The sequence below is a fragment of the Lutjanus erythropterus genome, chromosome 13 (assembly GCF_056507025.1).
Source record: "Lutjanus erythropterus isolate fLutEry1 chromosome 13, fLutEry1.hap2, whole genome shotgun sequence".
NCBI classification, from domain to species: domain Eukaryota; kingdom Metazoa; phylum Chordata; class Actinopteri; order Lutjaniformes; family Lutjanidae; genus Lutjanus; species Lutjanus erythropterus.
This window is the reverse complement of record NC_139329.1, coordinates 24741736-24764640: the sequence shown is the minus strand read 5'-3', so window position 1 is coordinate 24764640 and position 22905 is coordinate 24741736. Positions and strand designations below refer to the sequence as shown.

The 22905-nt window shown below is 40.3% G+C and overlaps 1 protein-coding gene across 1 annotated transcript in view; it reads right to left on the bottom strand.

Moving 5' to 3' along the window:
• Positions 1-22905, bottom strand: part of dennd4a (DENN/MADD domain containing 4A) — a 34176-nt gene that overhangs the window by 2670 nt on the left and 8601 nt on the right. Inside the window, exons 6-30 of the mRNA XM_084734963.1 lie at positions 22554-22792; positions 22099-22165; positions 21884-21942; positions 21639-21783; positions 20075-20250; positions 19613-19713; positions 18179-18397; positions 17487-17632; positions 16643-16663; positions 14256-14389; positions 13727-13859; positions 13158-13364; positions 12932-13060; positions 12657-12801; positions 10881-11003; positions 8463-8558; positions 6136-6210; positions 5227-6017; positions 4512-4728; positions 2670-2761; positions 2373-2548; positions 1457-1820; positions 703-820; positions 250-412; positions 92-156 (exon numbers count right to left, since the gene is read on the bottom strand). Coding sequence (XP_084591089.1) covers positions 92-156; positions 250-412; positions 703-820; positions 1457-1820; positions 2373-2548; positions 2670-2761; positions 4512-4728; positions 5227-6017; positions 6136-6210; positions 8463-8558; positions 10881-11003; positions 12657-12801; positions 12932-13060; positions 13158-13364; positions 13727-13859; positions 14256-14389; positions 16643-16663; positions 17487-17632; positions 18179-18397; positions 19613-19713; positions 20075-20250; positions 21639-21783; positions 21884-21942; positions 22099-22165; positions 22554-22792 — 4201 coding nt within the window. The remainder of the gene's footprint in view (positions 1-91; positions 157-249; positions 413-702; positions 821-1456; positions 1821-2372; positions 2549-2669; positions 2762-4511; positions 4729-5226; positions 6018-6135; positions 6211-8462; positions 8559-10880; positions 11004-12656; positions 12802-12931; positions 13061-13157; positions 13365-13726; positions 13860-14255; positions 14390-16642; positions 16664-17486; positions 17633-18178; positions 18398-19612; positions 19714-20074; positions 20251-21638; positions 21784-21883; positions 21943-22098; positions 22166-22553; positions 22793-22905) is intronic.

Sequence of the window (22905 nt, the reverse complement as noted above, 5' to 3'; positions counted from 1 at the left end):
TTGGGCACCATTAAATATCTTTATCAAATTTTATGGCAATCTATTCAACAGTTGAATAGCTAAAAACAGGATATGATGCTTTTGAACTTACTGATATTAATGTTGTTCTTGCCCAAGGCCACCAGAGCGAGGAACAGTAAATCTCGGTACAGGCTCCTTTTTGAGGAAAAAGAAGAAGAAAACAGATAAGACTTTTGACTGCCATCATCTTTCACACATGGCTTTACAGTGCAATCTTTATCTCCCCACCTCTGCCTTTTAAAGCCCAGCTCTGGCCCCAGCAGTTGGATGATCTGGCTCATGGGCTGATAGACGTCGCTCTTCTTAATGCTCCTCACAAAACCCTGCAGCAGCTCAACGGTAAAGAGCTGGCCTTCCTCACACAGCCCAGAGCGCACCAGGGAGTTTGCACCTGCAGAGAACAGGAGATAAAAGTCACCCTGATCAAAGGCTCTTTCAACTACATCACTCCAAATCAGCCCTGAAAGAATTGCACTGATAAGGGCAGCATGATTAATAGGCATCCTCAACTGAATTATGCATGATTTTGCAGTTACCTCATATGCATTATTTAATTTACATGTAAATATCTGACCTTGAACTTGCCAGCGTTAGCAGCAGAATCATTTTCTGAAAAGTAATTTCACCTTTTGAAACTCATTATATTTCAGACTGTTAAAAGTAAACACTTCAAAAACTTACAGTGTGTGTTCCACAGGACGTAGCAGGGTTGAACTTTGTCTTGGTGCAACTTCAGGTTGTCCCACATAATTCTCACGAGCACCTGCTTACTGTCCTCAGATGAAACACTCTGAGGAGTCTGCAAGAGGGGAAAACATGGGAGATTAATCACTTATTCTGCATGCTCCAGCCCATATAGATAAAATTTTAATCCATCTCTAGAAAAATATTTTATTTTAATTTGTTTCAAAAGAGACATTCTCAGTGAAAACTGGTATATGTGCTGCTTTTATGCATTGCTCTGTTTTAACAGTGTCTCTTTTTAAACTACCACTAGGAGTCACCAAGACTTTTCAACCCTACACATAGGTTTAAAGGGATAGTTAGACATTATTCAGCTTCTTGCTGAGAGTTGGTGTTAAAGCGTACTTGTTTTTGTGAAATTGGTACCAGAAAATACACATTGAAATGAGTGAACTAGACTTAACTAATCTGTTGATAGTAATTTGACTGCCGGTGGACAGAACTAGACCAGCGCTTTGCCTCGTTTCCAGTCCTTGTGCTAAGCAAAGATAACCAGCTGCTGGTGACGGCTTTGTACAGATATGAGAAAGGTATTAATATTCTCATCTAACTCATAGAAAGAAAGTGTATTTCCCCAAATGTCAAAACACTGCCTTCAAAACAGAGTTGATAAAATGATGGCTTTATGGTTAATGGTTCAATCTACACACAACTATATGTAGGTGAGTTTGACAGACACCTGCATGAGTACCTGGTCTCCATGGCTACAGTGCTGGGAGGCCAGGATAAGAGCGGGCAGGTTACTTGGGAGCTCCAGCCTCCTGAAGTACCACACCAGGTTCCAGAAGACAATGGGATGCTGGTCGACAACACTCGGGGAGGAGAGAGCCTGGTCGCCCTCGTTCACCAGCAGGCTCTCCAGCTCCTTCCACAGAACCAGAGGGCTCAGGTAGGGCACCGTCACCGGAGCCGAGGTGGAGGCTGGGCTGCTCTCCTGCTTCTGCGGGGGAGCTGCAGATGACTGAGCCGTACTGTCCGCCACAGACATTTTGGCCGCTGGACTGAGTGACACCGATGCGTCCTCCTCTGTAACAGGATTACTTTCCTTAGCAGACCTGAGGGAGAGACACAGAGTGGATCCGTTTAAAGAGGCCACAAGGATAATGTGTCTGAGTGTGTCTCTAAGTGTGCGTGTGCCAGACAGCTAGCAGATGATGGAAGTACCTGTTTGTACACTTAAAGGGATAGTTCGGATTCTGGGAAGTGGTGCTGTACGAGGTCCATATCAATAGTCGGTGTATAACCTCCAACAGATGCCGGTCAACATGTCGCCAGTTTGGAGAAGCGCATTCACAGAAGCAAAGCAATTTATTGCTGTGTACTGGGTCAGCAACAAAGGGTATTTTAGCCACTTAAAAATGTTCCACCTAAAAAAATCAATAGTTTAAGTGTACGCTATATTAAGAATATATCACCGCTTTACTTCTCCATTGGGTGGCCTTTTTTTGATGGGATATAAGCCATTTATTGCTCTCTCCTCTGCTCTTCCACACTGGGGGCGTGTTGACTGGTGTCTACTATAGGTAATACACTGACTATCGATATGTACCTCATGTGAATATATTCTGCATACACACTGTGTTATTCTGTTTAGAAGGAGCATCTACCTGTTCTGTGGTCTCAGGTCTTTGATTTCCACATTGAGAAAAGGCAGGAAGGCTGTGCCACAGAATGGACAAGTGCTGTTGAGGTTGGAGTCATTCGCTGTCCAGCCTGCCATGATCTCCTCGTCGTATACCAGACAGTCGCACGTCTTACAGAGTGAACAGCTGGACATCAGCACCTGCGACAAAAAGCAGCAGGACGAGGAGGAAATGAGGACACGGTGCAACACTCAATGGTGATAGTCTGAGTCAGTCTGCACACGAGTGTCTGATAAGGATTTTTATATGTGAGTAACTTACCTCTATGGTATAACTGGGAGTGGGTTGGAAGCGGCTGGTGTCGGGGGAGGAATCTGGAGTGTGAGGAGGTTTAGAAGGAAGTGCCAAACCACCTGGATACGATGGGAGATTATACAATTAGACACATCAGGCAAAGCCAAGATTTCAATTTAATTTAACTGGCTTTATTGGCACGACGTTTTAAATCAAACATGTTGCCAAAGCAAAAAGTCACATATACACAATATATAGAGATATAGCATTAGACTGAAATATGAATCTTACTTTGTGACATGCAGTAAAACATTCTCCTGCCAGTTCTACTGTAATGCTGTCTTCTCCCAAAGAGTTTGAATGAGTCTGTCTTTTGGGAGGGTACGAAAGTATGATTCAATTGGGGGAAGATCCCCTGTAATTTCCTTGTAATTTGAGCAACTTGTGAAAAAAGATTGTCTGTCTTAACTTGTCCTGTTTCACAGTGGGTACAAATTGTCTTAATTCTGTCTGGATTACTCTCTTATGCTGACTAGTTTCAATAGCACGTTTATAGTCACTGAGTCAGCGTTTAGTTAGGGTTTGTCTTGTCATGGGATGCTTTATTTGGGTTAAGTATTGGGCAACTTGAAATTCTCAGTGCAGTAAATTATAGCATTTTAGCTTATTTATTGATTGGATTTCTGTTTTCCGCTGCTTGAAATATTTGTGTTTGTTTTCTTTGACTATTAAAGGTTGGGAATTATTACACAACATCACTCGTTTCCTCATTTGTTCCATTCCAGATATTTTTATCTGGGCTCAGATAGCTTTGCTGTTCTAAGTGTGCTCTTTGTTGGTGTGAATCTGAATGTGACTCTATTAAGTGGCTCCAAATTTTGATTGTTCTTTTTTTAAAATTTTAATTAAGGGAGGGAATTGGCCCAGTTCTGCTCCGCGCTCTTGGTTTGGACAGTTTCTAAGGACTCTCATACAGAACTCAAGATGTACTTTTTCAACTGGGTTTGAGTCCCAGTGCTCTTGTTTGATTAATGGGCCCCAAACTTCACTTCCATATAAAAGGATTTGCTCAGTAACAGTTTGGAAATTTTAAGCCAAATCCTTATTAGGCTGTTTAATTTGAATAGGAGTTCTCTGATACTTTAATAAGCGCTATGAGCTTTATCTGCCATTGCATTCACAGCCTTAACTAAATGTCCCAAAGAGGTGATAGTTAGACCTAGTTATGCATGACTCATATTTTGTCTGTCTGAAAATAAGCTGATACTTTTTAGTTTGTGATCTTTTTTTAAAATAAACAATTAATTATCCTATTGCATCAAAACTATACATATCTGGATTAAATAAAACAGAAACCCATTTTTTCAAAGTGTACAACAATCAGTGGACATTTTGGGGTTTTTTTGTGGTGCAGGTTTAGCGAATCTGTGTTTCACATTGGTGTGTCTGGGAGTGTGCACGTGAGTGTGCATGCACGTGTGCATGTTCACGTGTTTAAGTTTAGCAAAGGGCCTGTGGCTGAGTACAGAGAAGCCTACACACTGAATCAGCCCTCATGCCTGCTGGCCTAGTTTCACACAGAACAACACCCGACTCTCTCCATTACAGAGTCCTACTCTTACTCTAAATTTAGATCGTCAAGAAGTGTTTTGCAGTGGGAACTGATAAAATGCTGCAGTTTAACAAGCATGGCTGTAAGACATGACTTTTTCACATCAAAGGTACTTTCATAAAGACTGCAAACCGCTTTAAATAAATGTGGATTCTGCAAATATTTCAAGATTCCACATGTCAGCGTAAAACCCCAAACTAGCAGCATTATTCCAACAATATTTGTTATGCAGACAGATTAAAGGATGTGTAACAAACCAGAGAAGGAGTTGTGTCTGAACACTCTGTTGGGGGTGCTGGGGCTGCCCAGGTTGGTATGACCCACAACTGGGCTCCTCCTGAGTCTGGACACGCCGCCATGCTGTGGGGAGGTAAAGCCATCTGGGTCCAGACAGGAGTCATTATCGAGCAGCGAAGAGCAGTCTGCCTCCCCTGAGGTCAGCGAGGATACACTAATCCGGTCACAGTTTGCATCCTGCAGGAGAGGAGAAAAAATAATTTGATTGTGTTGGCAGTTTAATTAGTTAGAGAAACATGTTGCACTACAAACAGAAATGAACTGTGTTTCAATTAAGTGTTTAAATATTTGTGAGTATTTTGTAATCTGTATTTCGCTTGACAGAAAAAAAGATGTAATTTGTAACAAAATACTTTAAGAGCCTGCATTTGTGTATTTGAAATACATAAAATACATAATTTAATATGTAATTTTATTCTCAAATAAGACACATTTTTACCACCAGGTTTAAACTGTACAAAAATTAGCCTAATCACAATCTTTGACTAAAGTGAATCGTTTTGAGCATGAAATATGACACCATCAGTATTTTGTATTTTTTGCATTTGCATCAAGTTAAAAATTACTTTTATCTTTAATTAAACACATTTCTCAAACCAGTATTTTGTATTTTATTTAAATGCATTGATGACCACATATTTGTAATTTGTAACAAAATACTTCTTGACAACCAACCTGTGTTAATGAAGTCTGGGATGACAGACGAGAGTAAAGGCGGCTGGCCTTCTCAGCCACACCCTTCCCTGCTGAGATGACGCTGCTCTTGAAGATGTCCAGAGTTGGAGTGAACAGTGAGTCCATGGAGAACGATGAGGTGGAGGGAGTAGGTGATGATGGTGACACCAAGGAGGAAGGCCTCTCTCTGTCCTTGTTACAGACACCAAGAGGAAGAGATGGCGATGGCCTCAGCCTCTCTTTGGATTTGATGGGCAGCGGGAAGTGTGTGCTGGAGCGAAGCAGGGTGGAGGGACGTGGGGATGTGTGAGGAGACGAGGTGGAGTGAAACAAAGGGCTCGAGGGGTTCTGCAGGTCCACGCTGGGTGCACGGCTTCTCAGAGGGCTGCTGGCATTATTCATGTACATCTCAATCTCTTCAGCGAGGTCGCGGCGGGCTGTGGACGTGCTGCTGTTCTCCTGATCGCACTCTTGTACCGTATCTGTCGTCATCAGCGACAGGGGATCAAACCCCGTCTCAATACCCGTCCTCCTCACAGTCGCAGCACTGCAGCTGACACTTCTCTCCACCTGAGGTTTCTGGTTATCAGTCTCTGTCTCCTCCTCTTCTACCCCGTGCAGTTTGTCAGCAGCGAGGTGATGCTGTTTTGTGGAGCTGAGGTGAGGGACGGCGAGCCTCAAACTTCCTGGTCCACCAGACAAATCCAGAGATTTTGGCCGCTCAGACTTTGGAAGAACTCCACACAGAATGGCGTCATTGGATGGACTGGAAACCAATCTGTTACTATTTCCTGTGACAAAAGTATATGTGGTAAAACATTCAGTTCTGATACAGAAAGGTTAAGATTTGTGGCTTTTATAAACAATCATAATGGCATCTTGATAATCTTCTTCATAAATTAAACTCACCTGCAGTGACATCTGTTGATTTGCAACTTCTCATAGGAGGAGAGATGTTGCTGATCGGAACCTCGATGTCAGGCGCTAGAAAATTAAATTATACAAAATTGTTAAGTTTTTTTTAATAATGAAGCTGAAACAATGGCACACATGCTATATGACTGTGACATGGTTAAGGACCAGTGTAGGCCTATTCAATTGGTGGCCTTTGATGACCTCAATCTGGCTCTTTGACCATTTATAAACATGGAAGGAAACAAATGATTAGTATTATATTAGTCTAATTGTGATTTTATGTAAATAATCTGCTAAAGTTCATGGCTGTTTATTAGACAAGGTTTTTTTAATTTCTATTGGCCCATTCATTGGTTATGCCTGTTGTTAAGCACAGATCCAACGCAGCACAGTTTTAACTCAGGCTGTTTAATTTAGCAGAGTCAAACTGCCCAAAAAATATGTTAAATGCAACATCGTGTTTATTAAAATGACAAGCTACTTCTAATGCTGGATTTCAACGCTGGTTTATTTTTTTTTTCCTGCCCTTTTGTACATAATGTTCTTTTTTCAATTGTGAAACTAATAGAGTGGAGAATAAAAGGTTAAATGTTAAATTCCTAACTTTACAGGTCAGACACAGGAAACTGGCACCTTGGAACATTACTTTTCTCAAGTCTAGCCCTTCTAAAAAGTGAGTCAGCCTGACCTATGGCATAAAATACTACTTTTTTTATAAAAGAACTGTTTAATGTCTCTCTAAAGAGTAGCCCAACCCTGTGCATATTGGGTATTATCCTTAGAAAACCTCACATGTGTCTCAGTAAATTATGGTGCTGATTGGCTATGCATGATGCAGAATTATTGAGACAATGGAAAGCGGTCACACCCTCATCATTTGAGTACTGGATTGAACTAATGTCTAACATATCCAGTCATATCCAGACTCTCGAGATGCCAGGACTTGTTCTTGAAGACTTGGAGCCCATAAGTGGATTACATTAACAACAGACAATGATGTCACACATCACGCACAGCAAATGTCAACTGATAAAGCACATTGTTCCCTAATACGTACATAACTTTTGAAAAAATAACCTTTTTAAAGGTCATACATAGACAAAATTTTTCTCGTGGTAAATTACATTCATTCTATCCATCCTCATGACCACTTTCTGACAATCTGACTGAACATTGGACTCATCTGTTTCGGTTCTGTACCAGACTACACAAAGTCTGGTCAGATGTTTTTCATTGCTTCTCAGATGTTCATGTACACGATCTCCCACCCAATCCAGAAACGCCCATTCTAAGTCACTGGAAAACTTTGGCGATCTAGTATGGAAAATCATTCTCAAGGTCTGGAACAAAAAAATACCAAATTATGATCTGAGATGTTCGGGAAAGTGAGAAGGTTTAAACGGATCTGGTAACGCTTCCTTGAGTGTACTACAGTACTGAGTGGACATCTCAATGATTTTGAAGATTTGTCTCAATATACTCCCGAAAACAATGTGATTTATATAAGTGGATGACCACAGAAATCTTTTTAGAAATTTTTCCCTTACATGCCCACCTCAGGATTCTGCCTCTTTTTCTCTTAAAAATAGTTGTTTTAAATTATTTCCTTTTTATTTAGTTTATTATAATGTATTTACTCTTCAAAAGCATGCTGATAAATCTATTTTTAACTGTTTCAACCTGCATGTTATGACAAAATGTTGGACTCAAATAGACGCAAAGGGAAAAAGAAGAAGCTAGACTTTGTTCTTTTAGCCAGTCTAACAAAATCTCTAACAGTATCGCATTCGCACAGAATCTAACTTTAACAACAAATCAGCAATTTTGTTTTTGCAAATGATTAATTTGATTCCATCTATAAATACTTAGAGGCTGCTGTTTATTCCAAGATAATACTATTGAAGTGGGATGAAATATAGCGTCTTGTTTTCTAGCTCTCTAAAATATAAAGTAAACAATTAAGCCTCTGATGAAACCTCTACCACATCAATTAGTGAAGACTATTGATCATGAAAGCTGAAACGGAGCTGCATCAGATTGAGAATGTTGTTATTTGCAACAAAATTCAAGACAAATCCCATCATGCAGACAATCACCTGGTTACATAAGAGGTTCATCCATCAACAGAATCTGTTGCTCAAAAACATCTAAATATAACAGCAAATGGACGGGTGGAGAATATATTACACCCACACTGCGATATGATACCCCAGCTTTTAGAGTGCGAACGCTCATTTTTCTGCCAGTAAGTGGTGATTCACTCCAGCAGAAATGGTAGCAAAGTGTCAAAGATTAGAGATAGAAGCTAATCTATAACTCACTCGACTGCCTCGGCCCTTTGTCTTCCACCAGAGTCGCGTTGTCACTCCTCTCCTCCTCTTTGGACAGCGAGTCATAGCCTTGATCTGACTGTCCACCTGAAAAAAGACACAAAGCTTTACTCTTCTGACAAACAGTGAGATATTTTGTTCTTATGTTCCTCTTTTAAAAAAGAGCTGAGTGAATCAAAAGCCAGATATTTAGTCTCCATGGATGCTTTATAAGAGACAACTGATCTGAGACTTTTTCTTCAGCAGAGCGTGGTGACATTCCCTACAGCTTACAGCACACAACGATCCCAGAATAGAAAAGCGGGAGCAGCAGGAGGAGAGGAATAAACTCTTTGAAAACTTGCATCATATTCACAAGGTCAAACTGCGAGAAAAAGCACAAACCTCCTCTACTGTGATTTATTTTATTCTCACAACATTTCTGCTTTTTTTCAAGTGTTTGCCTCTGAGGGATTAGAAAGACAAGACGAGCCAGATTTCAATCCATGATGATGTCAGTGTAAGAGCTTTAGTTTGCTGATAGAGCACTGTAAGCACATCTCTATTGTCCTTTTTCTACAGTACATTGGTCATAAGGCAGCGCAAAATAAGAAACCAACAGTGTCACCATGGTAACTAACTGTCAATTTGTTGTCGAAGTCTAGTTTACATTTTTGCAATAATCGATATTTAATGCCACTGGGATGTAATTAGCTTTCTTTTTATTTTAAAATATTAGCTAGATGGTGTTATTTATGTATTAATTGCATTTTTCAGCAAGGATGTACAATTAGTAACAGGGCTGAATAATTACCAGCCAATAATGGGAAATTTATATTATTATTATTTATTTATTTTTTTTTTACTGTTTTATTTTATTATGTCAAAGCATTTAATTTGAATTCTCAGACAAAATACTCAATAAAATACATATTTATGAGGTTTTCTGATGTAATTTACCAGAAAAATTTAAGTTAAATTTTGTTGTATTAGTGACGTCAATTAAATTTAGTTATATAATTGTCTGTTTGAATATTTGATTCTGACTGTCCATTAATTCCTGATAACGGACACCTACTACTACGTAGTTTCAGTGAAAATGTCTGTTCACAGTTGTAAATTCATGTGCAGCCTGTAATTAAAATGAGTAACCATAGCAATAGGGATGCAAGTCAAAGCCTCTGTCTACAACATATTGCAATGCGTTAACAAGCTGCACTGAGTGTCATCATCTGAACGCCACAGACTGTGACTGCAAGACACAAGCTGTGAGTACACTACCTCTCTGAACTTTCTCATACTTTGTACCACATAAGCCATCATCTCAAACCCCTTTTGCTATTCAGCTTGCTACTTCAGGCTGCAGGCGACAGTATACATGGCCTATCAGGGACATGGCTGTATAGCTAATAAATCATGCTGTCAAATTATATTTACTGCTTTATGTTATTGACTTTGAATCTTATTAGAATAATATTAATTTCTGAGCCAAACAATTCCATGAGCTCAGTGAACTAGAAATATCTCCCACTGCCAAGTCGTACCTGAGGTTCATCCTGTTTACTGGAGTAGTGAACAATATTTACATTACATAAGAACCTTATGGGATTGTAATGATTCCAGGTATTAGTCAAACCTTCAGGTGTTTCCAGGGCAATGGAGTTGTGGCTTGTGAAAAAGTTTAGAGTTTGATTGCAAAACGCATGAAAATATAAAGTAATGATCTTTTTTTTTTTTTTCTTTGGCTGGTTACCATGGTATAAGCAGAATGATGTCCTTTGAGGTGTCCATTATCATGAATTAATGGACAATGTGGAGGCCAGAACCACTTGACACGTCTCGTTGGGCATTATCCCCTGCTTGGTCACGGATCTTTAAATCATCCATCTTTGCTCACTACATCTTCTTAGACTCAGGTGTACATAAAGTTCAGGTTATTAAAACTTATGCTATGAAATGTGAAATCACCAGTTTTCTTATTCGTATCAGCCATGAGAAGCAGGCAATTATCAGTACTGGCTTAAAAAACTCCTTATCGTGTATCCCTATTGTTCAGCCGAGCTGCTGTAACGTTTGTCACTTTTTTGACTCAGTAGTTACAGGGTGACACAGTTTTGAAGCACTTCTTAGCACTGGAGACGTTGTTTCTTTCTGTGGGTGTCAGGTGATTGACAGAAAGCAGAATGTGGAGAGTGCAATGATGTCAAAACAAACCATTTCAGTAGAGAGACACGTAAAGCAGAGAAATGCAAAATGATGGTTTATGAATCACATGGTTTGGCTACTTTTAAAGGTGGTAAATTAAATCAAATCAAATTAAAATTAGATTCCTCCAGTGAGAGGCAGAGACATGAGGAGCAGCAGCAGCAGCGACACAATTAAAAGATGAAACAGTTTGAAGAAGAAAGAGGCAGAGCTGTGGCTTCCTACCTGTACTAAATCCATCATCACTAGAGTCCATTTTAGTGAAGTCGGTGTCGATGGAGGTGCGCTCAGCAGAGTCATTAGCGCTGTCCAAACTGCCATGACTGACTGTGTCGAGATCACTACCGTCTGAAGGGAGATAAGAGAAAAGGAGGAGGTTAAAAGAAATGACAGAGAACCAACAGGATCACAGGAGCTCAGATAGTCCGAGCGCTGAATAAACACCCAGCGATCAGTAATGTAATCATTATCATCCAGTGCAAAGATGCAGGAATGCTTTGAATGCCACATACCCGTCATCGTGACTGAACATCGCTCAACAAAAAAGTATGACAGACTGCCAAAACAGAATCAGAGCTTGACTTCTGTGCCTTATTTTTAACTCACAGGAGAGCGAAATGAAGGTTAAATTACACAAACTGAAGTACACAAATTATAAATTCACAGAAGAATTATTCAGTGAAACAACTAAAGGATAATGCTACTCAACATGATCACATTTCTACGTCAGTCAGTGAAATCAAAATGAACACAACAAGGACGACAATGTCACAGTACGTGGTGTAAAGCATGATGTTTTCATTAGAGCCCCTCACACAACATGTCATTATGGAAATGAGAGTCTCACTGGGCCATAGTGGGAATTGGGGACTGACATGAAGAGCAACCTGTGTGCTGTGACTGCTCGGGAGGAAAACCTCTTCACTCTGTTTAATTAGTGTCATTAAAGAAATGTTGATTGCGAACAATATGTGCTGCAGCAGGAGGAGGTTGGAGTTGGGATAAACCCTGTTATGAGACCAGAGAAGAAGCCTTGAAGAAACACAGCTCCCGCAGGATCACACTCATTTGCATTTCTGTTCATTAAGAACTAGAGGAAGTAAGAAAAATCCTCATTTTTCCCTGAATTTAATTACCACTGAATGTAATGCAATCTCAAACGACTTAAAATCTGATTAGTCTTGGGTATAAACAATGATCACTGGTGTGTGTTTTAGTGTTTGTATGCAGTCAGCGTGGGAGTGCATGATACACTTTATCACTTATTGTACTAACACTGGGCAACAATTGCTTCAAAATACGTTGTGGCTGATAAATCACAGCGATTTTACATGTGGTAATTCATTTGTTAGTGTATGACAGTGTGATTTCATTTCTCTTGGCTATAATCTTCATGATATATTACTCCCCAATTTCAAACAAATAAATTGAACTAATAAATCTAACTTTCTGTGCAACTGAAGTTATATCTCTAGGAGGAAAATATTTTTAAAATTTACAAAAACGTCAAGGATTCACTTGCTAGAAAATAAATGCTAAAAAGAAAAATGTTTGATGAGAAGCTTGGGGAGGTATTGCTAACAAAATGAAAAATATCAGTATGATTATGAACCAAACTTAACGTGGAAATTATGGAGTACTACATACCAGATATCAGTAAAAATTGCCCGTTTGCATAAATTTCCCTAAGTTTCAAAATTAATTTGGTTCCTAAACATTTCCCAAAGCTGTTTAGACTAAGTTCCTGGTGTGTGTTAGAAAATGACACAACTAATGCTAATGTGACAAACTAGTTTAGGTTGCTAGTGCAAAGTGACGGTCAGGTTTACACTCATAGTGTCTAGCAGGTTTTCTCTGTCCTGCAAAATGTCTCAGCCATTGTTACACAAATTATTTCACTTTTAAGAGTCTGTTATGAGTCAATTTCTTAGATGAACCTTTGAGGGCAACTTTAGCCTGCGTGGTTTTATGTAAAAGGGCAAAGGACATTCTTATTCTTACCTGAGAGCTGAGGATCTCTGTTCAGAGTCTGTTGTTTTCTCCCTGCTTGCTTGAACTGGAGCACACCGAGGATCACGTTCCTCAGCTTTCCCCACAAAAAGTATCCTCCTCTGGTGGTGGAGGGCCAGGTGCTCTCCAACACCGCCTAGAGCCACGAAACACGTACAGTGCATACGTGGTCATACATTTTCAGACGTAAACAGTTCAAGAGTCAGATTAGCTTGTTTGTTCTTTTTTATTTGTATGTATGAACAGCAAATACAAATAGCACACACCTTGTTATAGTAGCCATAGGTGATGGCATTGGGTTGAACTCCAGCTTTCTTCATCTCAAACAACACCCTGACAGCCAGGACTGGCTGGCTGTACTGTCCACACAGCTGCAGCAACACACGGTAACACACCTGGGACAAAAAAACAGTAGGATTTAAAAATTAAGAATGTGTACTATATTTCGTTTTAGCAAAATCTACACAACTAAATAAGCTATTCTTTTCCCACCTCATCTGGAGCCTGCAGCTTCTTGTCCTGCATCTTCCTCAGCACGTCGTAAGCCGTACGCAGTGCCCTCACTTTGGAGTGGCAGCTGCCGACAAACCCTGGTAGGCAAATGAACCACAGGCCGTAGCAGTGGCGTAGCAGACACTTGGACCACATCTGAGGCATAGATGAATAGGTTTTGGCCATCCTTTGAGCTGATTTGATCTCCTGAGATAAAAAAGACCACATGTAGAGATGATTCATCGTCCTTTAGCAACTAGATTTGCATTTTGCATTCACATTTATACCCTTACCCATCATTATGTAGAATTAGTGCAGCAGTAAAATAAGCTTAAATACATAAAAAGAAACAAAGAGGCTCAATTCAAGATCAAATATCAGAACAAATTTATTGATGTTTATATATAATTATATGTTTTCACCATAGAAAATGCTTGTAAAAGACATAAAATCAGAGGGGAAACCAGGGTCTTTATGGTATTTCTACAACAATAATTCATCATTTACCCCAAAGGCTGGGTAAAAAGTAAGAATATTTTCAAGATAATCTCATTACTCATAGAGCTGACCTGTTTAGAGCGTCTAAAGATGGCCGTAGGGCTGGCAGGGCTGCTGTGGCGTGAGGCCATGCCTGCTGATGGAGGATTTGGTCCCTCCAGCGGCTCCAGAAGCTCAGCATTCAGCACAGGGAACCCAGAGTAGCTGCAGAGAGAAATGTACTCAGTGAGAAAGCCTGACATGAGCTGACATAGACACCAATCCCACGTACGCACTGGCAAGCCAAGCGGCATGCACAATAGTTTGGCTCTGACCCCTCTGGAAGCTTGAGCACAGACGAAATGATCTAGAATTATGTATTCTGCTTCAAGATAATCACCATGACCTAAAGCAAACCACTGAAAAAAACGGTTTGGGGACTTGTTGCTCATTAGTGTATTACCCACAGTAGATGAAAATATAGTTGGTCCAACTGAAAATAATGAATATATATTTAAGTGTATACTATATTTGTGATATTTTCACCACTTTACCTTGCTGTCAGACATTCTTTTCTGTTACATGAACCATCTTTTAGAGTTTGATCTGCACTGTTGGTACCTGTAGCACAGAGGATGCTCTTCTCCCTCTGGTAGTGGCGGCAGCTCTGGAGGGTTGACGTAAACTGTGTGCTCGCTGCGGTGGGACTCATCCAGTTCGATCAGTCGGGTTTCCTCTGGCCGTTCACTGTCCATCTGGTTTTCAAGAGGAAGACACATTCATTATCATTTTTCCCTCTGTTCTTCTTTTATCTTTCCTTTCAGCTCTGCTATAAACACAAAATCCATAGGCGCTAATGCTGCCTGGGGGCTTCTGGGCATCTGATACTGTACGAGCCCTCAGATCAGATCACATATGAGGTCAGTGAGGACAAACAGATGTCAGTAATGAGTCCGTCTACATCAGAAACATGGCCCGTGTCCCCACTCCATTTATCTAAAGGGCACTGCCAAGGCACAGGCTTGATCCTATGAATCCTCCAAGACTAAATTAATCCAGGCTGCAGTGACCTGGACAAAATTGATGCCATGTTTCTCTGGGGACATGAAACCAGTAAACTGTACCACTTTGGCAGCCGTGCTTGAGACTAAACTGCCACAATTCCCTCAGCTCAGCTCTGAACTGACTGATCTGCTCTATGGAGGAAAGTGTACAGCACAAAGCTCCACTGCCTTCCAGCCTGACTGAGAACAACAACAGTAGCACTCCTTTGTGTTGCACTGCAAGCCCACGTTCAAATCACTGCTGAATAGCTGTTTGGGAGATCATTAAAAGCCTACGATACTGATGTGCAGTCACTTGACTTATCTGAATCGATCACCAGCTTATCTCAGACATGAGCTTCATGAAAACGTTAATATTATGGCAGCGGCTGAATAGCTCCTCGGTGCTACTGCGTTACAGCGTTTGTTCCAGTCAGTCGAGTGGATGATTCAGTCAACTGACTCTCACTGACCTATTTGAACCTCGCTCCAATTCTCCTCAGTGTTTCTCCGCTAGTTGCCCTTCCTCTTACACCCAAGAGGCCTTTCTCAATCATTTATTTGTTGTCAACCTCAGCAGCAGAATGAATCAATGCTTCCACTTCTCAATAATAACCGCAAAGACCGCTCATACAGGAGCTCTAACTGTTCATGCAGGATGTAAATGTGACATCCTGATTGCACAAGTTTGCAAGCACAGAGAGTTTTTTTCTTTTTCATGGGAAGAGGATGTTTTGTCTTTTTTTGTACGTGTTACAAAACATGTGTAGGCAGGTTGTGTTAATAGAAGCTGTAAAACCCCCACATGATTAGCACTCTGGCTGACAATGAGCAGGACTGGTCCACATCCAACATTTCAACATTAAAACACGGATTATCGCTTTCATCTTTGTCTTCCTCTGTCTTTTTTCTGCACACTCTAAAGGGCTGTTCACACCAAGAACTATAACTATAGCTGTAAGTGTAACTGTAACTATAACTATAAAAATATTCACACCACCATCCACTTGAGTTAGAAATAAGGTGCTAACTAAAATCATATAGGGTTCCACTTGAAACACTTCTCCCACTATGTGAGGTTCTACAGAGAACCTTCTATGGTGAAATGCTTCCACCCAGAACACCTCCCGGGGGTTCTATCCAGAACCTTTCCACCTTTCCTCCAAGGGTGCTGACCAGAACCCAACCAGGATGATCTAAAATTGTATTTTATAAGGGTTTCACCTGACAGGTTCTATTAAGAGCCATATTTTATTCTACAGATGAATCTCACAGATTGTATATTGTAGTCATGCATCATTTTAACAACCTATGTTACAATTATTGTTGCTTAAATTGAGAAACCAACCATAATTTTAACAATCCTTAAAGAACTCTTTCTTATAAAAAAGGGTTCTTCGGATAAAAAAGGTTCTGAATAGAAACCCTAGTCTTACAAAGAGACCTTGACGAATTCTGACTTCAAAAAAGGGTTCATCAACATCAAATGGTTCCTCGGCCCCTCAGAAAGAACCCTTTTGGAACCCTTATACCTTGTGAGTGTATTATATTTCAGAGAGCCTTTTGAAGTCAGGATAGTGCACAGTCATCCCAGTGAATGGCAAGCACAAATAATTAATCTCACTGTGTCAGCATCACCTCAGAGTCTTGAACAGTTCTGCATAACATCCCTGTGCGGTTCACTCTAATGGCACCTGGTTCAATCATGCAGATTGCTGACACACACTGACAGCTAATGCACATCCTCACATTCAAGACCTCTCCAGCACTTTCAGCTCCTTTTGTCCCTCACTTTGATGTAGTCAGTACACGCACACACGCACACACGCACACACACAAACAGAACACTCTGAGCTGAGTCATGCTCAAAGAACAATGGAAAACACTTTGATTTGGTTAATACCTGGAGCTACTAGTGTTAGAAAAGAGAAATAATGTACAACAACACAAGCTCTGGTAGCTTACCTTTCCTCCAGTGGTGAATAGCTACGAGGCAGCGGCCATGATGAAAACAGAGCAGCAGAAAAGAAAAAAAAGCAGAAAATCAGGGAAGAAGAAGATGAAGAAGAAGAGGATAACAGTAGGAAGACCAAAAAAAATGCACTTTTTAAAGCAGAAACAGACAACTTCTCATCTTTCCCCCCCAGCATTTCCAAGAGGTATTATTGTTTATGCCACTATTGCTCTCTATTTCCCTCAAAGCTTGGCTCCGTGGAGAAATGATCAACACCACAATGGAAATAAGAGAGAGTGAAGAAGTTTGTTTGCTGAAGAGGTCAAGTGAAAGCTATTGTACCAATGTGCACTGCAGATAAATAACAGTTTGAGTAACGTTAGCCTAAAGCTTAAGACAAACAAGTTACTGCAGCAGGGATGGTGCCATTATACTGTGCAATCAACATTTACTTCATAGTAATATCTTAAAGTAAAAAAGTTGTCTACTTCCATTTTAAAGGACTGAGAGGACAAGGAATATTAGAGCTGGGAAAAGGCTTGTGCTACTGTGAGGCTAAATTGAGATGCTGGAGTGTTAATTACACTTTGTTTATCTCTATTAGTTCCTGTTATTTGCTTATTAGCTCCTTCAAATTAAACCAAGACCTTAATAAGACATCTTAATTGAAAGGACAGCATGTGATTAATCTTTCCTCTAAGTGCCTCAGCTTTTTCTCTCTTCTGCAAATGGGTGGGAACCAGACTTAATGTTGTTATCTGAGCATTTGTTCCTACACAGCGGAATGATGCAGTTATTCTGATGAATTGTCTCTGACACAGAAAATCCATAATAAAGATTGGTTGCAAATCTCACCTTATCAACACACTCATCGAAGAAAGCTAGGCTGGCATCTTTATCACTGACAAACGAGCACTCCTCGATGAAGCGGCTGAACATTTGAGTCTTGGTCATGAGGGAGTAAAACCTCTGATGGGAGCGGTCTCTGCTCTTCAGGAAGCCTATGAACCAAAAATATTACATAATGACAAAGATAACATGTAGGAATTAATATCAGATTATGAAACTTGACATTTTCATGACATTCACCAGGTCAACATGTAGACTTAACCAACATTTACAGGATATGAATACCATGCTATGATAAGTTGCTCTCTGCTGCTCCTCTTGCATAAGAGCACGCAGATGTGCAGGGACATCGTGCTATTAATCATGGCCGTTTCTCTAACTTGTCATCCAAGCCTAATTTCCACTGAGGCTTAAGCTAAATCACCAGAGTCATTACTACAGCGATTTAGGCCAAACTTTGATGAAACAGCACTCAGACCTTAACCTCCTGACCCAGCAGTGAATCACAAAGGCACGGCCAGAGCTTGTCAGCATGTTTTTGTGATTACATAAGGATGTCAGAAATGATGAACGAAAAAAGGAAAAAAAAATCCTACTTTTTGCCATGGTATTGTTCATTACTATTATTGTATTAAAGTTTAAAATTATAGTATTGTGACAGCTCTGTTGCATTCAGTATAACTGAGAGGGAAGTGTACCTTGGATGTCGAAGAGGGAGCTGGCATCAGTGGTCTTCTCAGAGGGGGCTTGGGTGATGGGCAGCAGGTAGGAGCGGTATCCTCGCAGGATGGCCGCCATAAAGCGCAGGAAGGCCTCCTGGATCTCCAGCTCCAGAGTGTGGAGGCTCTTGCCACCATTGAGCTCGCTGTCAGTTACTGTGTGCTCCATCTGCATATCCTCACGGTTCAGCTGACCACCTGAGAGCACACAACGGTACATTATGTAGAATATGCAAGAAAATCAACAACCTGGCAGCAAAAACCAGTGGTGGGTAGAGTATTGAAAAATACACTCAAGTAAAAGTACAATTACTCCCATGAAAAATGAATCACATAAAAGTGAATAACATCAAAGATTAACTAGCTAAGTAGTACACGCTGAAGACATCTAGCATGAAGACAAGATATACTGTTATGCTATTGTTTGGGCTCTGTAAGGCACAGAGATGCTTTGAGATGAATGCTAACGTCAGCAAGCTAATGTGCTCACAAGGACGATACTTACAGGCTGATGTCTAATTTTTACTATGTTCAGCATCTTTGTTTAGTGTATTAACATACCAACATTTAGGGATTAGCAAGACACACAAAGTACAGCTGAGGCTAATGGAAAATAGGGATGCACCATATGGTAAAAAAAAAAAATCATGATGATATGACATTTTTCCTTTATCCAAAAAATCCAGCTTCAGCAATTAGTGTCGTTAGTGATGTTGTACTCATCCAAATTGCTAGTAGCTATTTGGTCATAAACCAAAAAAACTGCTGGACCCAAGCAGAGGACTGACTAACAGCACCATAGACAATAAAAAGGCAGTCTAAAACACTGTTATAATGGCTAGCAAGCAATAAATTTCTGGGTGCATTTTTAAGTCTATGTTTCAGCATTAACATGGCCAAAAATAGACCACCTGATATTATCATTATATTTTCAGTTCAGCTAAAATGCAGCATGACAGCAGAAAACATCAAAGGTAAATGTTATTCTGTCACCATCAATTAAAGCCTCTGTCTTGGCTGGGATTCATTTTGCATTGATGTTTAACTGTCACAAAGAAAGAAATCCATGGTAGAAGAGGCAGATATTTCTCTTTTTACTGCAGACAGAACATAATATACCGTACATTTAACTACATGACATGCTGAAATTTGACTAAAGGAGCAAAAGCAATTCTAGGTAGATGACACAGGTTGAGCAAGTGTAGGACCATCAAGACTAAATTACACTTCATCCACAGTTTCTCCTGGGATGCACTAAACATCATACGTTTGTTTCATATAACAGTGTAAGCATCTAATGAGTTTTCCTGTAAAACTGACTGTACAGGCTGAGTCAACAGACTCAAGCAGACAGCAGACCTAAATTATTCATGAAAGCACCTATAAAATGATACAGCGTTAGAGTGGACTCACCCTCAGTGAGCTGCTGATAGAGCTTATTCAGGGTGTTCAGGAGATGTTTGCAGGCTCTCCTGGGCAAGATTTTCCACGTTAGAGCCTTCTTGTCGTCTTTTCTGAAAGTACACCATATGGTTTTCATTACACGGGAGGACCATCGAGAAACATTGCAGAGATACTACAAGCTGGAAGACGGATTCACTGACATCAGCACTGACAATTTAATCTCTCCACAAAATAGCTTTTGAATTGATGTGGGAGACCATAAGTTCCCAAATGTACTATTTTGTACAGTAAGAATATTTCACATTCTGTCTTGTATAATTGCATAAGAAGCTCCCATTCTGAGTGATACCGATAACGTTATGAAAAACTTTCATCAGCAGACCTATAAAAACATAAACCACGAGAAGATGATCTTTGGCTGGGTGAAGGTGGCCATCTATCACAGAGCGGTTGTGGTCAGGGGTCACTTACTGGGAGATTGTGTTGGTGTCCAGATCCACACAGCTGATATCAGCTGGGGGGACGTAAAGGTCAAAGTATCGTGAGTCCACGCCTACAATGAAAGGGCACGGTGCACTGAGCACATCGGCCAGTGCCAGTGGGCACAGAGGGATGTAGGGGCACGGCCAGTGGAAAGGGAAGATCATCTGGAAGGAAGGAGACGATAGAAAAGTTTGAAACAGGGAGCCTGTCAGCTGTCTTCATTTCTTTTATTTTTTAAATGTGTATTTGAATTTTTTTCTTATACAAACCACAAGTCCCAAAAAGTTATAAATATACACTAATTCTTAATTTTGATGTCTGCAACATATTTCAAAAAAGCTAGGAAAGGGACATGTTTACCAGTGTGATACATCACCTTTTCTTTTAACAACACTCAGTAAGCTTTTGGGAACTGAGGGAATTAATTGTTGAAGTTTTGCAAGCAAATTATTTCCCATTCTTGCTTCATATACAACTTCATGAGCTGAACAGTCAGTCAATCAGTTTCAACATTAAATATCTTGTCTTTGTACCACATTCCACTGAATACAGTCATTTGCTAATCACTGCATTCTGTTTTTATTTACATTTTATACGCACCCTAACATTTTGAGGATTGGAAATTGGACGTACTCAGATGCATATGTATACAACAATAAAGAGACAGCTGGGTGCCTCATCAACCAAAGCACACACTGCAGCACAGATGAACAAACATCACAAAGAAAGACTTCTCAGACTCAAAGCCATATTTTATACATACACAGATCCCAGAAGCACATTCAAAACAAGTCTTTCAGATTACCCGTATTGCAGGCAGCGCTCATTCCTACTCTTGATCATCTGATAGATTCATACATTTCACAAAAAACATCCCCAGACCTTCTAAAACATCTTGTTTCCCTTTTCATATGTATGTCTCTTTCTAAAGGAAGGGTTATTAGCATTTACTGAGTCCAATATGTAATACTTGGCCTTGTAGTCTTTTCCCTTGTTCTTTTGGCGAGCAGGAGACACATCAATCATTATTTGTTCATTTCTGGCATATTTGTGTTTTTTTGGATAGAGTCCTAAAACCACAAACCCCGGGTCCATTGACGTTTCTTATTAGATAATCTTTCTATTGCTTTTTTAACCTCCTCCCCAAAATATGTCACCATTAATACATTGCCAAACATAATGAAAAACTCAGTGCAGTTTGGCATAAATCCGTGATATTGTTATAAAATTGATTTAATATAATTGGAGTGATACATGGTCTCATTAGCCATTTATACTGTAACAGTTTTAGTCATGTATTAATTGATTGAGTGTGGGCCTCAGCACAGCAGTCTTTTATATTTCCTCCTCTTTTCTGACAACTTCATATGCACATTTCTTTGAAGAATGTTTTTGCAGAGGTAATTGTTGAGCAGGGTCCTCTTTGATGTGATTACAGGCAGTTCTGCCTTTTACCTCACCCACCATTGTACCTATAATCACATTAAAGACCACCCTCTTTAGTGTTATTATCAGGAAAAGTGGAAAGCAAAGAAAAGGACAAAAGACTTACAGACACAAGGGCTTCTGTAACACTGGTGAGCACAGCCGGACGCAGGGAATGAACCAGGATCTTGTGCTCTGTGACAGCCAGCACCAGCAGAGTGGCTGCATTTTTCGGTCCCAGATTCAGTAATAATGTGGAGAGGCTTCCACCACTATAGTGCAAAAATGCACACACACACAAATAAATCAAATGGTTCCAGACCAAGACAGCAGCAAATACAGTATGCCTACATTTTACTAATGTTCCCCTACCTGAGTGGCAGTGGAGAGGACACCGGTTGGCTCAGCATCAGGCTGTCATGTGGAGACAGCTGTGGAAAATGCACAGGAGAGTGTTAGAGAGCATTAGAGCATCGGTGGGTGGAGGATTTAGCTTACTGTGCTTAAAGACATGTCAACCCAAATAAAGCGAGCATACAAAACTGAACCCGTTACTTGACTCATTACATTTCACGTCTTAAGCCTACCTGCACGAGGATGCGTGGTCTCTGAGTGGAGGGGAATGGCACAGTTTGCATGAAGTGAGAAATGTGCCTGTGAATACAAACATAATGACTTATTAAAGCAGTAAGGAGCAGCTAAACCTAAGAATAGACCTGGGGCCGTATTACAGAGACCTCCTATCTTCAGTCTTAAGTTAAGATACGACTTTCCCAATTATTCCAGAAGCAAATCTCAACTTACTTTAGGAATTATATCTTATCTGAGGCTTGGAAACCCTAAATATTCTATCCAAAATCACTTCCTGTTACATAGCAACCGACAGTACTTTTTCTCACAGAGCTAACAACTTTTTTTAGCATTAAAAACATACAGAAAACATACAGAAAAGCACAAAAAGGAAGGAAGGATGTTTCTGTAATATGGCTGCTGAATTTTGAACCCCAATGACTACGACAAAGAGAATGAATGTGTTGCTAACTTTTCAATAGGCAGGGCATGTGGTCCAGAGATGGAGTATCGGTAGAGGAAAGTGAGAAAGCTCCTGAAGGACTGGAAGAAGGGCCAGTGGGAGAGCAGACAGATGCTCTTGTTGTTGTAAACACTCCTGGTCCCATCAGGTCCGAGATCAGAGCTTGGCAGGCCAAGCTGTGAGCGCTGACGCTCAGACAGGTTCTCCTCTGAGTAAGGCTCATAGAACTGGATGGCTGCTCCGTACACCTGCGAGCAAAAGGATCACAATATGCAATACATGCACAAATACACACACACACACACACAGAGTAATCAGGCATGCTTTGAAAGAGCGCATTCAGGTAAGATGTTGTGGCAGC